Source organism: Chaetura pelagica, unplaced genomic scaffold (genome assembly GCF_000747805.2).
Source record: "Chaetura pelagica isolate M959 unplaced genomic scaffold, ChaPel_1.0 scaffold166, whole genome shotgun sequence".
NCBI classification, from domain to species: Eukaryota; Metazoa; Chordata; class Aves; order Apodiformes; family Apodidae; genus Chaetura; species Chaetura pelagica.
Genome location: NW_009953758.1, coordinates 4887740 through 4902635, shown reverse-complemented (window position 1 = coordinate 4902635; position 14896 = coordinate 4887740). Strand labels below are relative to the sequence as shown.

Genomic DNA, 14896 nt, shown 5'->3' with positions numbered 1-14896 from the left:
CCTAAGAGTGCAAAAATACATTTCATGTCACATACCTTCTGTGACAGGAATCTCCAATGTGCTCATATTCTGTGGGATGAGGTTGTCAAAAAAGGCTGAAGAGGAGGAAACAGCAGCTATGCCATCACTGGAATTTATCAAAAGCTGTGCAAAGAGTGCAAGAGATTAATTAATTAAATGAACACAGAGATCCCACCCAAAACAGTTTAATGTATTACTGAGAGGGATGAATCTGCTCTCCATTTGGTTGAGCATACTCATATAAATCTGATTTCAACTTGGAAACCATCATGCCTCCTGTCACTGCTCTATCAATCTGGGCAGTTTTGCCAGGGCAGCAACTGGAGCAGTTGCTAGTGACAAAGTGTAGGAAACTGACAGTCAGACATGCAGTGCCAACAGTATTGCTGGCCAGTATTCATCAACTCAACTGACAGTGCTTCAGGAAGCTGAACATTTTGGAGAGAATAGGGACAAACCAAACAAGTTATATTTGCAACTAACAGGTAGGATCACAGCCATGCTTAGTGCTTTATTGAAATGCAGGACGCAACTGCTACCCAGACAGTATCTCAGCAAGTGTTTAAGGTTTGCAAAGATTACTAATTTGAAGATAGTAGTTTTAGATACCTTAGAGGAGCAAATTCTACAGTGCATGGTGAACCAGGCCTTGAAAGGCACCAGAAGATGGACATCCCAAAATCATGTGAGAACGCATTTCAAAGAACAGAGGTGAAAAGGAAAGAAATGCAAAAGAAATACCACAGGAGAAGCTTCACAGAGAAAATCCAGAACTGCACCATGAAGTTAAGCTGGGGTGAGGTTAATTCTGTCATTGAAGAAATCAGCACTGGTGAAGTAAGCCTTCTTGCAGTGTTAGCAGCCAGGAATCCGTCTCCATAATTCACACTGATTTGCTACGATCATTTAGTCTGACCCTGTGAGGATCTAACAGGCCTGTGAACTGCCCTCTCTGATGCATGCATTGAGTCCAACAACTTGTGGTTGGAACTAAACTGTCCATTCCACCCTCCACTGCTCTCCCAGACTGGCAAGATGAACAGGACATACCTGATCTGGCTGTTCAGCATTTGTCTCATCTGCCTCAGGAAGGGGCTGTTTATCTGGGATCCCATTACTCAAGCACGAAGAGATCTAGAAAAGTAACAGACATTCACAGAGTGAAGCCCCTACCAAAATTAAACACCTAAACAGCAGAAGTATCAAATGACTGGCAAGCCCCTAACAGAATTCTCCCAGCTTTTTCAACTGTTTGAAAAGTTCCACCTCTCCCTATTCTTGGCTGGATGCCTATCAGTTTATTTATCCTGCTCAGAGAATTGTTCATGCTGCAGTACATTTATTCCCCTGCAGCTCCATCAGTGCTATGACAGACTGTCTTCATCTGTCACCTTCTTCTGGCTGTGGAATACCCTAGGATTCAGAGAGCTGGATGCTAGATACGCACACAACTGTTCTGCTTGTTATACACTTCCCAGAGCTCCGTCTAGAAGCAAGATAAATGGGCTCAAGACTCCTTTGGTTTGATCCAGTACAGATACAGTTATACCCTTAAAAGTGCCTGCATTTGCTTTTTAAGGGGGGATACAGGTGCCACTCAGCTGAGATTTCATACAGTTCCATGTTTTCTGTGTTGCGACACCTTTCACTTATTTCCAGCAGGGACTCTACAATTCTCGTGCAGCAGCTTTAGTCCTGTAAAGGTTTCCCTCTCTTGGAAAGGCCCCTTACCTTTTTTTGTAGATCCTCTTTACTATAGCCCAGCAGCCTGAGGAGTTTAGTCCTGGACTCCTGCTCCAGATTCACCTGAGTCCCAATGGATATTAAAAAAGACAAGAAAACATGTAAAAACCAAGACATCTGCACACAGCCAGTGTGGCTGCTTCTGGCAGCAGCAAAGTTTAGAGCTCAGCTTGTAGATAAGGAACTCAACTATGACAAGTCCACCTAATTACTACTGTGGAAAAATCTATGGAATTTATAATCAAGATAAAAGGGTGAAATTCAAGTTTGTCACATAGTTACCATGAGATACAACTGCATGTCAGGGCTATGAATGTATACATACTTAGTGAATGTACTTGGTCATTAACTCCCTGGGTGGTCTAGGAATTGCCAAGCTAATCTTCACATAGAGACAATAGACTGATTTGAGTCTGGATGAAACTGAGCCAAGGTGGTTGCCTGAAGTCCTAGCTGACTTTCCAAAAATTAGTTAACTAATCATTAAGGAAGCTCACTGGGTGAGATTTCAGACAGTTCCAGCACACAGCCTAATTGACAGGCACTGTTTGTATGCTTTAATGTGCGATTAATAATCCTCAAGGAGAATCTGTCTCCTTAAGTTCTAGGCTTTTCCTACTACAGAACTGACCAAACTGTACATGAATAAGAAACTGGTAAACAGTCAGTAGAAATTGTTCTTGCAGGTGCAGAAATGGTCTTGCAGACAGTCTTCTGTAGCTTGGTTTGTAGTTTAAGACAATCAATAGTAATAGATCTTGTACATACTGAAGTGGTCTCACAGGACCATGGGCCAGCTGGATTACAAAAATTCACTATAAAAGTTTGAGGTATCTCATTGGATGCAGTTGAAGACATTGTTGTAATGGAGACTACTGTCAGTACCTAGGCAACACCTGGCCATTCTATTCAAGAGATATCATTCCCCACGTAGAAGTAATATTATGGAAAAGACTCCAGTATTTTGCCCCACACACAGTCTGCCTGTGAGGATCTGTAAAACACTACCTAAGCTAAGCTTTGCCCCTGCCAAAGAGTGGCCACTCCTCATTATCAAACTCATCCATATTAGCAAATTATCAATGAAATCATCATCCTACATAAGGCTACAGAGTCCGTCCTCAAGCTACCACAGCTCTCTCTCTTGTTATGGAGGATTCTCATTGCCCAATTGGACTTTGCCTTAAGAAATAGTAACAGTAGGGCTCCATGGGTAGCAGGCAGATACAGCTTGGCGATGGGTTGAGAAAAGAAAATTCTGTTTAGCACCTTGACAGGAAGCCCAAATGAGTCCACTGAAAAGACCATTCCTACTGAAAAATAAAGCAATCTCCAACACCTTAACTGCAAAAAACTTTTCTTTAGACAAGTTGCTAGCCTATTGAGTTCCATTTTATATCTTAAGGAACAGGAATATAAAGGGCTAGAAGGAACACATTACACCTCAGGACCATAAAAGAAATGACCTCTGTGTTTCATCACAGACATCCTACCTTCAGGAAGTTCCAAAGGTTCTCATCAAATGGAGACTTGGCTGTCTGGATCTTGCCCTGGCAGTAATCACGAAGGTTCTCTGATTGCAAGGCCATCTGCAGTTCTCTGGATCGGAGCAGGAATTCAGTTTCAGTAGTGACTTGACTGATGAATACCTGGTGCGGGTGAGCCTGCTGCATTTGCTGTCCAGGGGCTTTGGTGAAACCAAAGGAAATAAGTTTTCCTCCAAACTGAGGAAGACAGAATGAGATCAGTAAGCATTCTTATAAACAGAGGTAAAAGTAACTCAGTTAGCTCTTTATTCAGCAAGGTGGACTCAAGTTCCAGCTGTGATTACAAGGAACCCACAGTTTAATGTGGTACAGACATCAAGGGAGTTCACATCACAAGCCCTTCAGCAGAACACTAATAAGAACACTTGTGTATGCACTGTCAGGCCTAGCCAATTTCGATTGTTAGATGGGCACAGAGGAAAATGTACCACTTGGAAGTGTTTGTTCTTTTAGGACAAGGAGAGTCAGGCTGCAATGACTACCAGGTGGCAGGCACTAGACAGATAGTGAACAAAGTCAAGCCCTCTGCTAATAGAACAATTCAGCCTTTTGATTAAATAGGAAAGAGGTGAAGAAAATTATATATATGGATAGAAATAAGAAACACTGATAAGAACAGGAATGTATGTTACAGCCTAGCAGGATAGCTTTTATGAGTCTACCTTAGCTTTTTTAACTTTTATTCATAATCTCCCTTTCTCTGCTACAAAACTCTTGTTGAAAATACATCCAAATGTTGAGCGAAAGAGTTTTGCTCCTTAGGACACCACAGTGCACCTTAAACAGCCATTAAACAACTAGCAACAGGAAGATATAAAGGTTTCTGTAGTGGAAGAACAGAATTGTGTCACAAGGTCACACATTTATTGCATTTATTAAGATAAGAATTCTCCGTCCACTTACTGCAAATGAAACTCCCACAGGTCTGCGAATCCACTTGGGTGGCTTTTTTAATGGTGGAATCAAGGTGGTCTGAGCTACTTGCTCTGGCACCTGCAGAGGTGGAAGCACTTGTCCTGTACCAAAGGGATCCAGGTTGTTGAAGGAGGAAGAAATCTAGAATCAGATGGAGAAAAGAATTAAGATACCATTCAATTCCTCTCTGTACTGAGTAAGGACAAAAACCTATTGCTTACTTTCCTCGCTGATGAAAAAAAAGGGTATTATATCACCTCTTCCTGGAGCACCACCAAGTCTCTATGTGAGAGAAACAGTCTTTTCAGTTTCAGAAATTATTTCTCAAGAATGCTTCATCTTGAGAGATTTTCAAGTAATTTTTCCTCAGCAAGATGCAAACTCCCTAACAAACACTGCTTAGTGTAGCAACCACCTCTTAAACACGGGAGTTACAAAATTACTTGTTTTATGCAAGACAGTTGACAACATAGGGCCAAAAGTTGTCCCACTTATTTATTTCTTTGCTCAGCAAGGAATGCTGACTCCCTTTCTGTTGCTAAAGTCCTCCAGATGGGTTGGTTTTAAGGACTGTCTCAAGCTTGTATAGTTTAGATAAGGCGGGGGAAATAATCTCTCCAGATCTCCTTGCTTAGACAAGAGAGTGTCTATGTCACCCTTGATCTGAATTTCTGATATTTAGGAATTCAGTGAACATATATACAATGCTGTTCACAAGCATTCTTAATTTTTAACATTGTTGGCATAGATTAGTTATTTGCTAAATATAACCCTGTTCGAGTTTGACTGGACCATAGGGCATAGCTCCAAAATACAGCTGACCAGCAAACCTGAAAAGGAGCAACACAAGGCTCATCAAACTAAGGCTGACAAAAAATTACAGGCAAGACCTACATGCTTTGTCTTTCAAGTCTTTCTTGAAGGGAAACAAATTCTAAAAGAAAGACCATTTCCTGGAGGAACAGCTTATACCTAAAACATCATTCACCCTAAGCCTTTAAAAAACCAATATGCACTAACAGGGTACCAGGACCATCAACCACCAGATCCTCAACAGTTTCTGTCCTGATGCCATGGAATGCAGAGGAAAGAGACCTCTTGGTCATGAACTCCCCACCTCCATAATTGTAATTACCTCCTTCTAGTTTTGTTCTTACTTGTTGTTCTATTTATCTCAGAGTTATTATATGCAAACTGTTCTCCAATTTTGAAGAGTGGAAGTGTGGCACATGTATGTGAAGAATCCACAGAAATAAAATTCTCCATGGGTTAAAAGAAATCCTTAATCTCCTACAGCTGCTCCATGATAAAGTATTTTCTTTCTCTTGCAAATCCTATGAAACTGAACTCAGTCAGCTGTAAATGACTATATAAATAACACTTAAGCCAGCTCATACATATTCTCTTAAAACCTGTATTGTAAGGCATTTGTTGGCTGGGAGAGAGGGAGGGAATTAAAAGACTAGACACCAGATTAAAACTTCAGATAATACTGACATTTAATCTGTTCAGAGTTCACCCATATATTCATTGGCCAGGTAACGGGTTTCAGTACCAAAATATTAACATGCTCCAAATTACAGTCAACTGACTTAGGATAAATTGCTAATAGTGGCTTATAAGCTATTTTAAAAAACATTTTCTGAACTAATAAAGATTAACATCTATTAATTAGTATCAATGTATTCCATTTTAATCTAATGACAAAATAAGCTTGTTTCTCTAACACTTGTGCTGGGTTTTTTTAGTCTAGTAGTAAAAACCATAAAATATATATAACAAATATATGTAACATCAAAACTACACTTAAATATTGGTTCTCTCTGCATACTTTAATGAATTTTACAAAAAATACTGAGACACCTTTGTCAAGAGGCCAGGTAGCCCCTTTGGGACTTCGAGGATATTAAGTCCCCACACAGGTAGCTTCTGCTTCCCACACCATACAGCTATACTCCTGGTGGGTGAGCCAGACTGCATCACTTAAAAAAATCACAGCTACACGTGTGCTTCTAACGCTTTCAGAAGTCAGGTGAGTAGTGCTAATCTGTCAAGCAGCAACATGTTCACAGGCCTTTACCTTGTCAGCCTGTGTCTTCTGCTGAGCTTCTATGTTCCCACCCATAACAGAATAAATGTTGATCCACCCATCAAAAGTGGCAGCAGAGAAGACTGAAGGATTCCTTGGACACCACTGGACATCAAAGCACCACTGACTCCGTATGGGCAACTCATAAACAACCTATAACAGAAAGAGAGAAGGCAGAAGAACAACACTAATAGTTCCCCTGCTTTCCCCCAAATCACTTGCCCAGTGTGTCACGCTTTATTTACATGTCACCATTGTATACAATTCTCTTATTTTTGCTCCTTGAAGGATGCATTGCAACCAAGTTATAGCGTATTGAGCCCAAACAGCAGAAAGCCACAGAAAGCTGCCATGGCACAGACCCTAATTGTGGAACAAAATGCAAAGGCAGCAAGTCAGTACTGTCACACCTGCTGCTAACCAAGGAAGACACACCAGAAAACACCACAAGAAAACCAGAAGTCAAAAGGCAAGAAGGTGTCAGGAGCAAGAACATGTAAACAAAAAGAAGTCTGGAATAACAAATTTTAGAAGGAAAATAAAAGTCTGTAGAAAGAAAAGTAGAGCAGAAGTGAACTGTAATAGCTGCAATGAACTATGAAGGACATTAAAGTCACCAAGTTTCTGCTCCAGAATTTAAAAATCCGAAGTTCAATTCATGGCCCAAATATGGACTTTCTGCCTGATACTGGGCAACTCTAACACAGCCTTGACTTTGAGCCTCCAGTTTGTAAAATGGAGATATTTCCCTTATGCTTCACAGGCACAAAGCACATAGAATCACAGCTTCCTCCTCTGTAGGAACATGAACAGTGTTTTCTGCCTCCAGGTATAAAACACTGTGTTTGCTTATATTAAAATCTGGATCACTAAATTTAAAACAAAAAAACCAAAACAAAAGCAACAAACAAAACAAGCACCAAAAAAAACCCAAAATAAAAAACCCAACCCTTCTCCCAAACTCACTGCATCAGCCATTCTGTAACTATACTATCCTTACTATTGAAAACCTTCCCAATTTTTGTGGTACCTGAAAATTGTAGCCAAGAACAGCCCACTAACAATAGTTTGTGCATAAATGCATAAGTTGAATGTGGACTCTGCAAATCTACAGCAGCATGCATAAAGATGAGCCAGCTATGCTAAAACTGTGGGTTTTTTTTTTAATTTTCCACAGAAACACAGTGAAAAGACTTTAATAAAAATTAGACTTGGGAAATGTTTCAGAATCTGATTCTCTTGTAGACACTAGACATCTGTACAGATTGAGCTTCAAATCCCACAAAACCACAACAGCAGCATTTCATGCATTTTATGAAAAAGGATTATTTTTTTTCCATGTCTCCAAGGCAAAGGTGGTCAGATAAGTCAAACTGTCCCAGGAAATCAATCAAGCCTGGGGCTCCCAGCTGGACTTTGGTCAGTATTGTTAGAATACTTTCCCTATGCTATTATCAAGATCAACTGCATGAACTCTGTTCAAAGTTCGAAATTCAGTTTTATCCAGAAATTCAACATTGAATGAGTAGGTGTGCAGAAAATATTTTTACACAGTCCTATTTTAATTCAGGTGATACTAAAATTTTTCAATAACAGTGAATCTGAGATATGTGACTAGATAAGCACTGTACTATGAATAACATTTACAGACATATTTGATTACATTGTTTCCCTCTGAATGACCCTGAGAAATGCCCCTCATCTTCCTCCCAGTTTCCCCCCAAAAAGACTTACTACTACAGGAGAAGAAAGAAAAAACAAACAAGCAGACACAGAGAACACTGCATGCGTGAGCATAGTAACAGTAATCATAATTAGCTGAAACTAAAGCTTTCTTCCCTCTATGATCTCTGGACACAGATATACTGAAGATAATCTCTGCCTGACTCTGTTGTTTTCAGTCTGGATATGGACAACACTCTTATTCACTCCAGACGGGAAGAGTGAAGAAAATATATTGAAGGAAATTACACTGGTACTTCACAGGGCTACAGAGAAGGGACACACACATAGCATAGCATGCAACTCTGTATAAGGCAGACCACGTGTACTTATAGCTGTGGCTACGTACCTCCCCCGCACTTGGGTTCCAGCACAAGATCCGATTGTCTTTGGCACTACTCAACAGCAGTTCAGGGTCAGCCTGGCACCAAGAGACAGAGAGAATTCCCCTAAAATAGATCAGAAAGAAATCAGTCATATTTCATACCTGGTCTACGCTGCCACTCCATCACCAAGAAAGCAGTATAAATGCTGCTCAAGCTCAGAAATGCTAGTGCTCATCTCAGGTAGATGAAAACTCAGCCCTCAACTAGACCAACCTGTGAAACACAGAAAGCCTAGCAAAAATCATAGCCCTCCTAAGTCCAGTCTCCCAGATGGCTTCCTTTGAAAGATGGAGATCCTTGAAAAGGCAACTCAACAAGCAAGTCCTCACCTAGTGTGCCTTTCCAGCTGGCTCAAAGGAGAGGTAGCGAAACGTAAGTCCCATATTTGGATCACTGGCAAGCGGTCACACTCAGAGGAAAGGACCAGTTGGGTTGCAACTTCTGGATGCCAGGCCATTCCTGAGCAATGCATCTAGGGACAAGAATAGCATAGGCTGAAAATTCAGCAAAGCAACCTGGCAATAGCACAGATGGTCCAGAGCCACAACATTCTGCATTCAACTTGCCAGGAACACTTAAAATAAGGCTAGCAATCTCTTGCTGTGGAAAGAAGTATTTCTGCCTTCTCTACATAGCAAAAAAACCCCCACTAACCATACAGAAGTTGAAGGACTATTTCAAAGTTTACATTGGAAGACAGCTGGGATTAAAACACAGGAGGCGTCTCATAAATGAGCTGTAAATACAAACTGAATGCAAGAATGCCATAATTTTAGGAACAGCTAGAGGCCTTGTCTCTCCATTTCATGAGGGAAAAAAGAGAGAGGTGCTCTTATGCTTCAGTTCCAAGAGAACCACCCCCAACAGCTCCCACATTAAAAATGCTTGATCCCAAGAGCTTGTGCATTGCTTTGCATTCACACGTGGCACGTCATAAGGTAGTCAGAACTACAGTCTTTCCTCCACTCACCCTGTTGCTGTGGTCACTGACTTTGATGATAGGCTCATTCTTCCTGAGGTCCCAAACCACAGCCTTGCCGCTGGGGTGAGCGGAGGACAGGATATGCTGCACCTGCCGATTCCAGGCCACTGCGCTTATGTCTTCATGAGGCTGCCAAGATAGGAAAGGCCACACATCCATTATTCCCATGTTGAGGCAACACTAACCACAGTATTCTGTCACAAGCTGAACTGAGGGATTTGAGGATATACAGATTTGTCTCTTCAATCACTGATCAACTGACTGGAAATAGCAACACCAACCAGAAAGACTAGGGAGCACAGAAAGACTTTTACCCAGAATGTACAGCAGACAGTCAAATTGTATGGGGAATGTCACTTGGAAAAGCAGCTCTGCATTTTGGAAGCAGGCACTGGATTCTGCATTGGCCAAATGTGCCATAAATCAGCTAAAAGAGAACTGCAGCTGAGAGAACACAGATGCATGCTTCTACTCTGACTCCTTGGATGAACTTAAATGGAAAGATGACCTTGTGCAACATTTCAGGAGTGCAGTGAGATGGAAAATGATGAAGCATTCAAGGCTAATTGCCGTGACTGTACCTACTGCAATGCAGGAGATAGATGAGGAGACAAATGGAAGGCTTACTGGAATAAAAACTTGGCCTGCTTTTACACAAGTTTACTAGGATTTTTTTCACTATTCAGGATTGTCCTGAATAACATAATCAACAGAAGATCAGAAGCTTCCTCCTCTTCAAACTTAGGAAACACCATCTGGGAGTTAATAGCCAAGATGCATTAAATGGCTCACTGGCTCTGCTAAGGATATTACTTTTATGAGATATGAAAAGCTTCAGCTGAAGCCTGAAGTAAATTCATTCCTCAGAGAAGGTCCAATAAGCCTTCTTAATCCATCACACATGCCCCAGCTGGATCACAAGATAAACTGGTCAGTTACTTGATTCAAATCCACAAAGAGCTTACCCATCCATGCAAAGTGCATCTTTCCAGAGCCTGCCAGACTACCTCCCCTCCCCTTATAACACACTTTCCACCTCCTCAGAATGAAGCTGATCAGTCAGTTCTGGGTCATCATTCTCCTGACAGATGTCAAGGTCATCCCCCCTTCACAGACTGACTAGACAGGGAGGACTCCGCACATCCACATCTTTTTGCCTTGCCTGCTGAGATATAAAACTGCAGGGGTATCAGCCAGAGGAAAATTCATTTACCTGTGATTTAGCCCCTGGAGTCATAGGCACACTGAAGTTATTCAAGTCCCAGATGAAAATTTCAGAATCATTGGCTCCAGAAGCCAAGAGGTTACTCTATAGAAAAAAAACAAAACAAAAACGCAGCTGAGTTCCATAAGGAAAGAGAACAGATTTCTTTAAAATAAATGTAATTAAAAAAAACAAAGTTTCCAAGGTCAGATTAGACCTGCATTTCATAGCCACTGTGAAGCAGAAATATACTAACTGAATTATAAACCAAGCACTTTTCTGGCCTCTCTGCCTTCAGCTGTGCCACAGTACAGACCTCTTTAAAATTTGTCTACCAAAGTACATGTGCAGTGTGTGGCTGGTGTTACTCATCATTAAATTTTGTCATAGGCCTGGAAGCCACTGTCTCTGGCGAGCTGATCCTTTGCCTGGCCTCCTGCCACTAAGGACATTTCTTCTGAGAAGATGCAGGCTTCCCACAAGGGTCTGCAGACAACTTTCAACTAGCTTTTGTGCTACTGCGAGAACCTGTGTTCTGTTCACCACTCACTTACGTTGCAATCCCTGCAGTGTGATCACAGACACCAATTAAACAAAAAGAGTCCTGATTTCAAATGGATAATGCTCTAACATGGAAAAGTATTACAAGACACCTTTTTACAGAGGTAAAAGACCTGATCAAGGCCAGAGGGGAATTCAATGCTAAAGCTGTGAATAGAATCCAAATTCGGCTCCCAAACCAGTCTTGTGTCACAACTACCATGCCTCTTTGAGGTTAAAAGCTGTCACTTCAGTTTATAAATCTCTATACACAAGGGAAAAACATTTTTTTTATATAGTGGTTAATTTGATTATAAGTACCTTAATGTTGCCTACCTGGAAAGGGTTGAAGTCAAGAGCTCGAACAGGACCTGAATGCTTCTCTGTCTGCCCAATTATAGGCTCACTCTTGGAAGCCAAAATGTTGTGCACACTGTACATGGTCAGTACTCCATTATCCCCTCCACCAATGATCACTCCAGAGGACTCTGAGGACCCATTTCCAAAGTTACCCCAGATCAGCTTATGAAACCTAAAAAGTAAGAAAATAAAGCTATCATAGGCCACAGTGGTGGAAGTCAAAACACCCTCTGCATTACCAAAAACCACATACATGTTCTGACCTATCAAACATAACTATTGGTTTGCACTTAAATAACCATTTCCCTTTGATGATGACTGTGGCTCTTACATGGAAAAAAAATAATCACTTAGCTTTTTTCCAAAGACTATTTCCACCCGCCCTCCTCCCCCCCCCCTTAAAATGTGTTAAACCTCATAAGGGATTTGGTGGTCAACTACTCTAACATATACTATACAGAAAATTAGATTACAGGACTACATGCCTTCTTTTCCTGAGCTATTGTCTGAAAAATGCTTATCCAATATAAAAGCCACCAGTTACAAATCAAGGCTGTTTTACACTGGGTACAAATGTCACCCACACTGATGGGCCTAAGAAATCACCCTGTCTTAAAAAGCTGGAATATAAGTTTCACTCTGCCTCTAGTCTCTTTATTGCAAATCATTAGCCCCAGCAAATTCACATGATACAGAATGACTCTCCTGACTGACTACCATGTAAGTCCTTTCAGACTTCTCCAATGGTCCAGCTGTAGTACTTTTACACCCAACATGATTTGTGTCCACAAATGCATTCAATTCTTAAAGACAGAGGTCAACTGATGTAAAAGATCACTTTATACTCCAAAAATATTATCTCCTCCTCTCCAATCTTGTAGCAGAAAAACCCTTTTCAGTTCCACTGATTGATATGGCAGTATGAGTTTCTAGTACCTGTTTGAGGCAGTCAGTGTTCCTTTCTGCTTCATGTCCAGGGAGGGATCCCTGAAGTCAACCTCAAAGATTTCCAAAGTGGCATTTGTACTGAAGGACGCATCCAGTTGTTGGGCAGATGTTCCTAGCAGAAGTACAAGGGCAAAACAAGTGGGTGCTTTTTTCAAGAGCACAAGATACAAAAAGAGCAAGGCACTGGAAACCTGTTCTTCATAGGCAATGCAACCTTGGCTCTAAGCATTCAAGGAGAGGACATGTTAGAGTACTCCAGAAAGAGGAACCAACAAATAAATAAAACACTTTAAAAGAAATTAAATTTTTTTCTAGAAATTCTAGACAACAGGGTCACTATTGCATAAATACCTCTCTTGGGTTAAATATAATTCCTATATCTTCTTCCAAGCAGCCACAGCTTCTGATATTGTCCTTATTTAAATTACAAATGCAGCTGCATCATTAAACCCTGCTACAAGTATGATCCCAAATACCTCTGTATATTGCTCCTCAACCATTACCCTATGTCTTGATCAAACTTTCTAAATCTGGTCTACAACAAAAGTTCTTTAACCTTAGGCAATTAAACACTCCCCAGTGATCCGCAGACAACTAGTAGCCACACAGTGCTGGCTTCCTTCCTCCTCCCTAGCTTACAGAATAAAAGCTAAAAACAGATTGAACATTGCCTAATGGGACACTGCCAGGCAAATTCTCAGTTACCACAGAGGTGCTTTGTAACTGTCTATGGCATGAAAAGTGCACAAGAGACTATTAAATAGCAGTACAAATTATGAAACTATGTAGTTTCTGATCTAAAGCAGACTGAAGCCAAGACCTTTGGTCCAAGCAAAAAATCTGTCCTTATTAGAGAAACACAGACTATCTAGCCCCAAAATGGTAATGTTGTTTTTAAGGCAATAGCTGAAATCTTGGCACTTTCTTTTGACAGTCATCCCTGCTGAAAAAAACAACAACAATGAAGCAATATGGCAGGGCTGCACAACTCAGGCAGGAGACAGAGCTGACTAGCTCTCATGTTGGGCCAACAACCCAAGCTGTTGGTTCCACAGACACTAAACTCACCCACTGCCAACTCAGTAAACAGACTGACCTAGTGCTTCAGGAAATAAAATCATTGTAATAGTGAATAATCAATAATGTCAACAACACGCAAACTTAAGGTTCTGCAGAAATGTTGAAAATTTAATTATAACTAAAACATGTAACTTTGGGGAGACTTCTACTACTCTATTATCAAACCATGTGATAATGTCTGAAGACCAGCAGGGTAAAAGTGAGCTTCAATGAACATGATTAGAAAACTTTTTCTTCCTGTGTAATCTTATTTTGGTTTAATTGTAATAACAAGCACGTGTTGGAATTCATACAGACTTAATCAGAAGATTTTCATTTTTTTTCAAAGGGTGAAAAACTAACAGTGGCCATCAATATGTCAAAGATAGGCATAAAAATAATCCTCCACAGGTCACTTAACAAAAAAAATTAAGGCTGTAACATTTTTGGTATACTGCTTGAAAGCTTTCCAGAGTTTATTAAGGTGGGAATTTTTGAAAGTTAAAGCAAATACAAATCTACGTAAAAATTCGTGACTCAAACTTTAATTTTCACAAATTGAGAAGAACTTTACCTGTTGCTAAATAAATGGGGTGGTTGTTTGCTGGGCTCCATGCCTGGACAGCTGTTCGCTCAATTTCTTTTAGCTTCATTTTCTAGACTCTAGAAGAAATTTCACATAGTGGTTAGAACAGTTAATAAATCAACATGAAAATAATCATGCGAGTAACAAAATATCCCCCTTACAAAAGTACAACAGGAACATACAGCTCTCAATAGAGAGAAGTTACTTGTTATTTCCTGAGCTAGTGAATAATTTCACAGGAATTGAGGTATTTTAGAATTCATAAAAAAAAAAAACCCAACCCAACAATCCCAGCTGCCTGATCCCAGGTTATTTTTTTTTTTCATAGGTAGCTCTTTTTCTCATACCCCAAAACCAGCACAGTTTCTGTAAAAGAAAGGGGATTTAAATTAAACAATGTACTCAAGTCTTCAGTCCAGGTTGGTTTAAATCAGCTGCTGAAATTAATTTACACAAACGTATTTGCAAAGCACTAGTTGCTCTCTCTGAGCAAGCTGATGTCAGTATATACATAAGCAAAAAGGGAGCAGGAGGAATCTCTGGGCAGGCTAAATTCCAAGCAGAAAAGTGACGTGGCAACAGAAAACAAAGTACAATGCTATCACGTGCCAATTCAGTTTATGTACTTTGTTCATGTTCCTTTGAAAAGGGAAAAAAATAAATAAATTTTACTTTCTGCTCGAGTTTGTAAGTGGTAGAAGGTGAGAAGAAGTGATCTAGAAGTAACAGAAGTAACAACTGGGTTTCAGTCTGAGCTCTGACAATTCTCCCAAAACTCAAACTGCCTATTGCTA

At 40.4% G+C, this 14896-nt stretch overlaps 1 protein-coding gene across 1 annotated transcript in view; it reads right to left on the bottom strand.

Annotated features, from left to right (window-relative positions):
- SEC31B (SEC31 homolog B (S. cerevisiae)) overlaps window positions 1-14179 on the bottom strand; it is a 28448-nt gene extending 14269 nt beyond the window's left edge. Inside the window, exons 1-13 of the mRNA XM_010000827.1 lie at window positions 14091-14179; window positions 12446-12569; window positions 11486-11681; window positions 10619-10714; window positions 9394-9534; window positions 8753-8895; window positions 8387-8486; window positions 6307-6468; window positions 4215-4367; window positions 3258-3488; window positions 1753-1827; window positions 1072-1155; window positions 36-144 (exon numbers count right to left, since the gene is read on the bottom strand). Coding sequence (XP_009999129.1) covers window positions 36-144; window positions 1072-1155; window positions 1753-1827; window positions 3258-3488; window positions 4215-4367; window positions 6307-6468; window positions 8387-8486; window positions 8753-8895; window positions 9394-9534; window positions 10619-10714; window positions 11486-11681; window positions 12446-12569; window positions 14091-14169 — 1693 coding nt within the window. The 5' untranslated portion in view covers window positions 14170-14179. The remainder of the gene's footprint in view (window positions 1-35; window positions 145-1071; window positions 1156-1752; window positions 1828-3257; window positions 3489-4214; window positions 4368-6306; window positions 6469-8386; window positions 8487-8752; window positions 8896-9393; window positions 9535-10618; window positions 10715-11485; window positions 11682-12445; window positions 12570-14090) is intronic.
- Window positions 14180-14896: the final 717 nt, after the last annotated feature.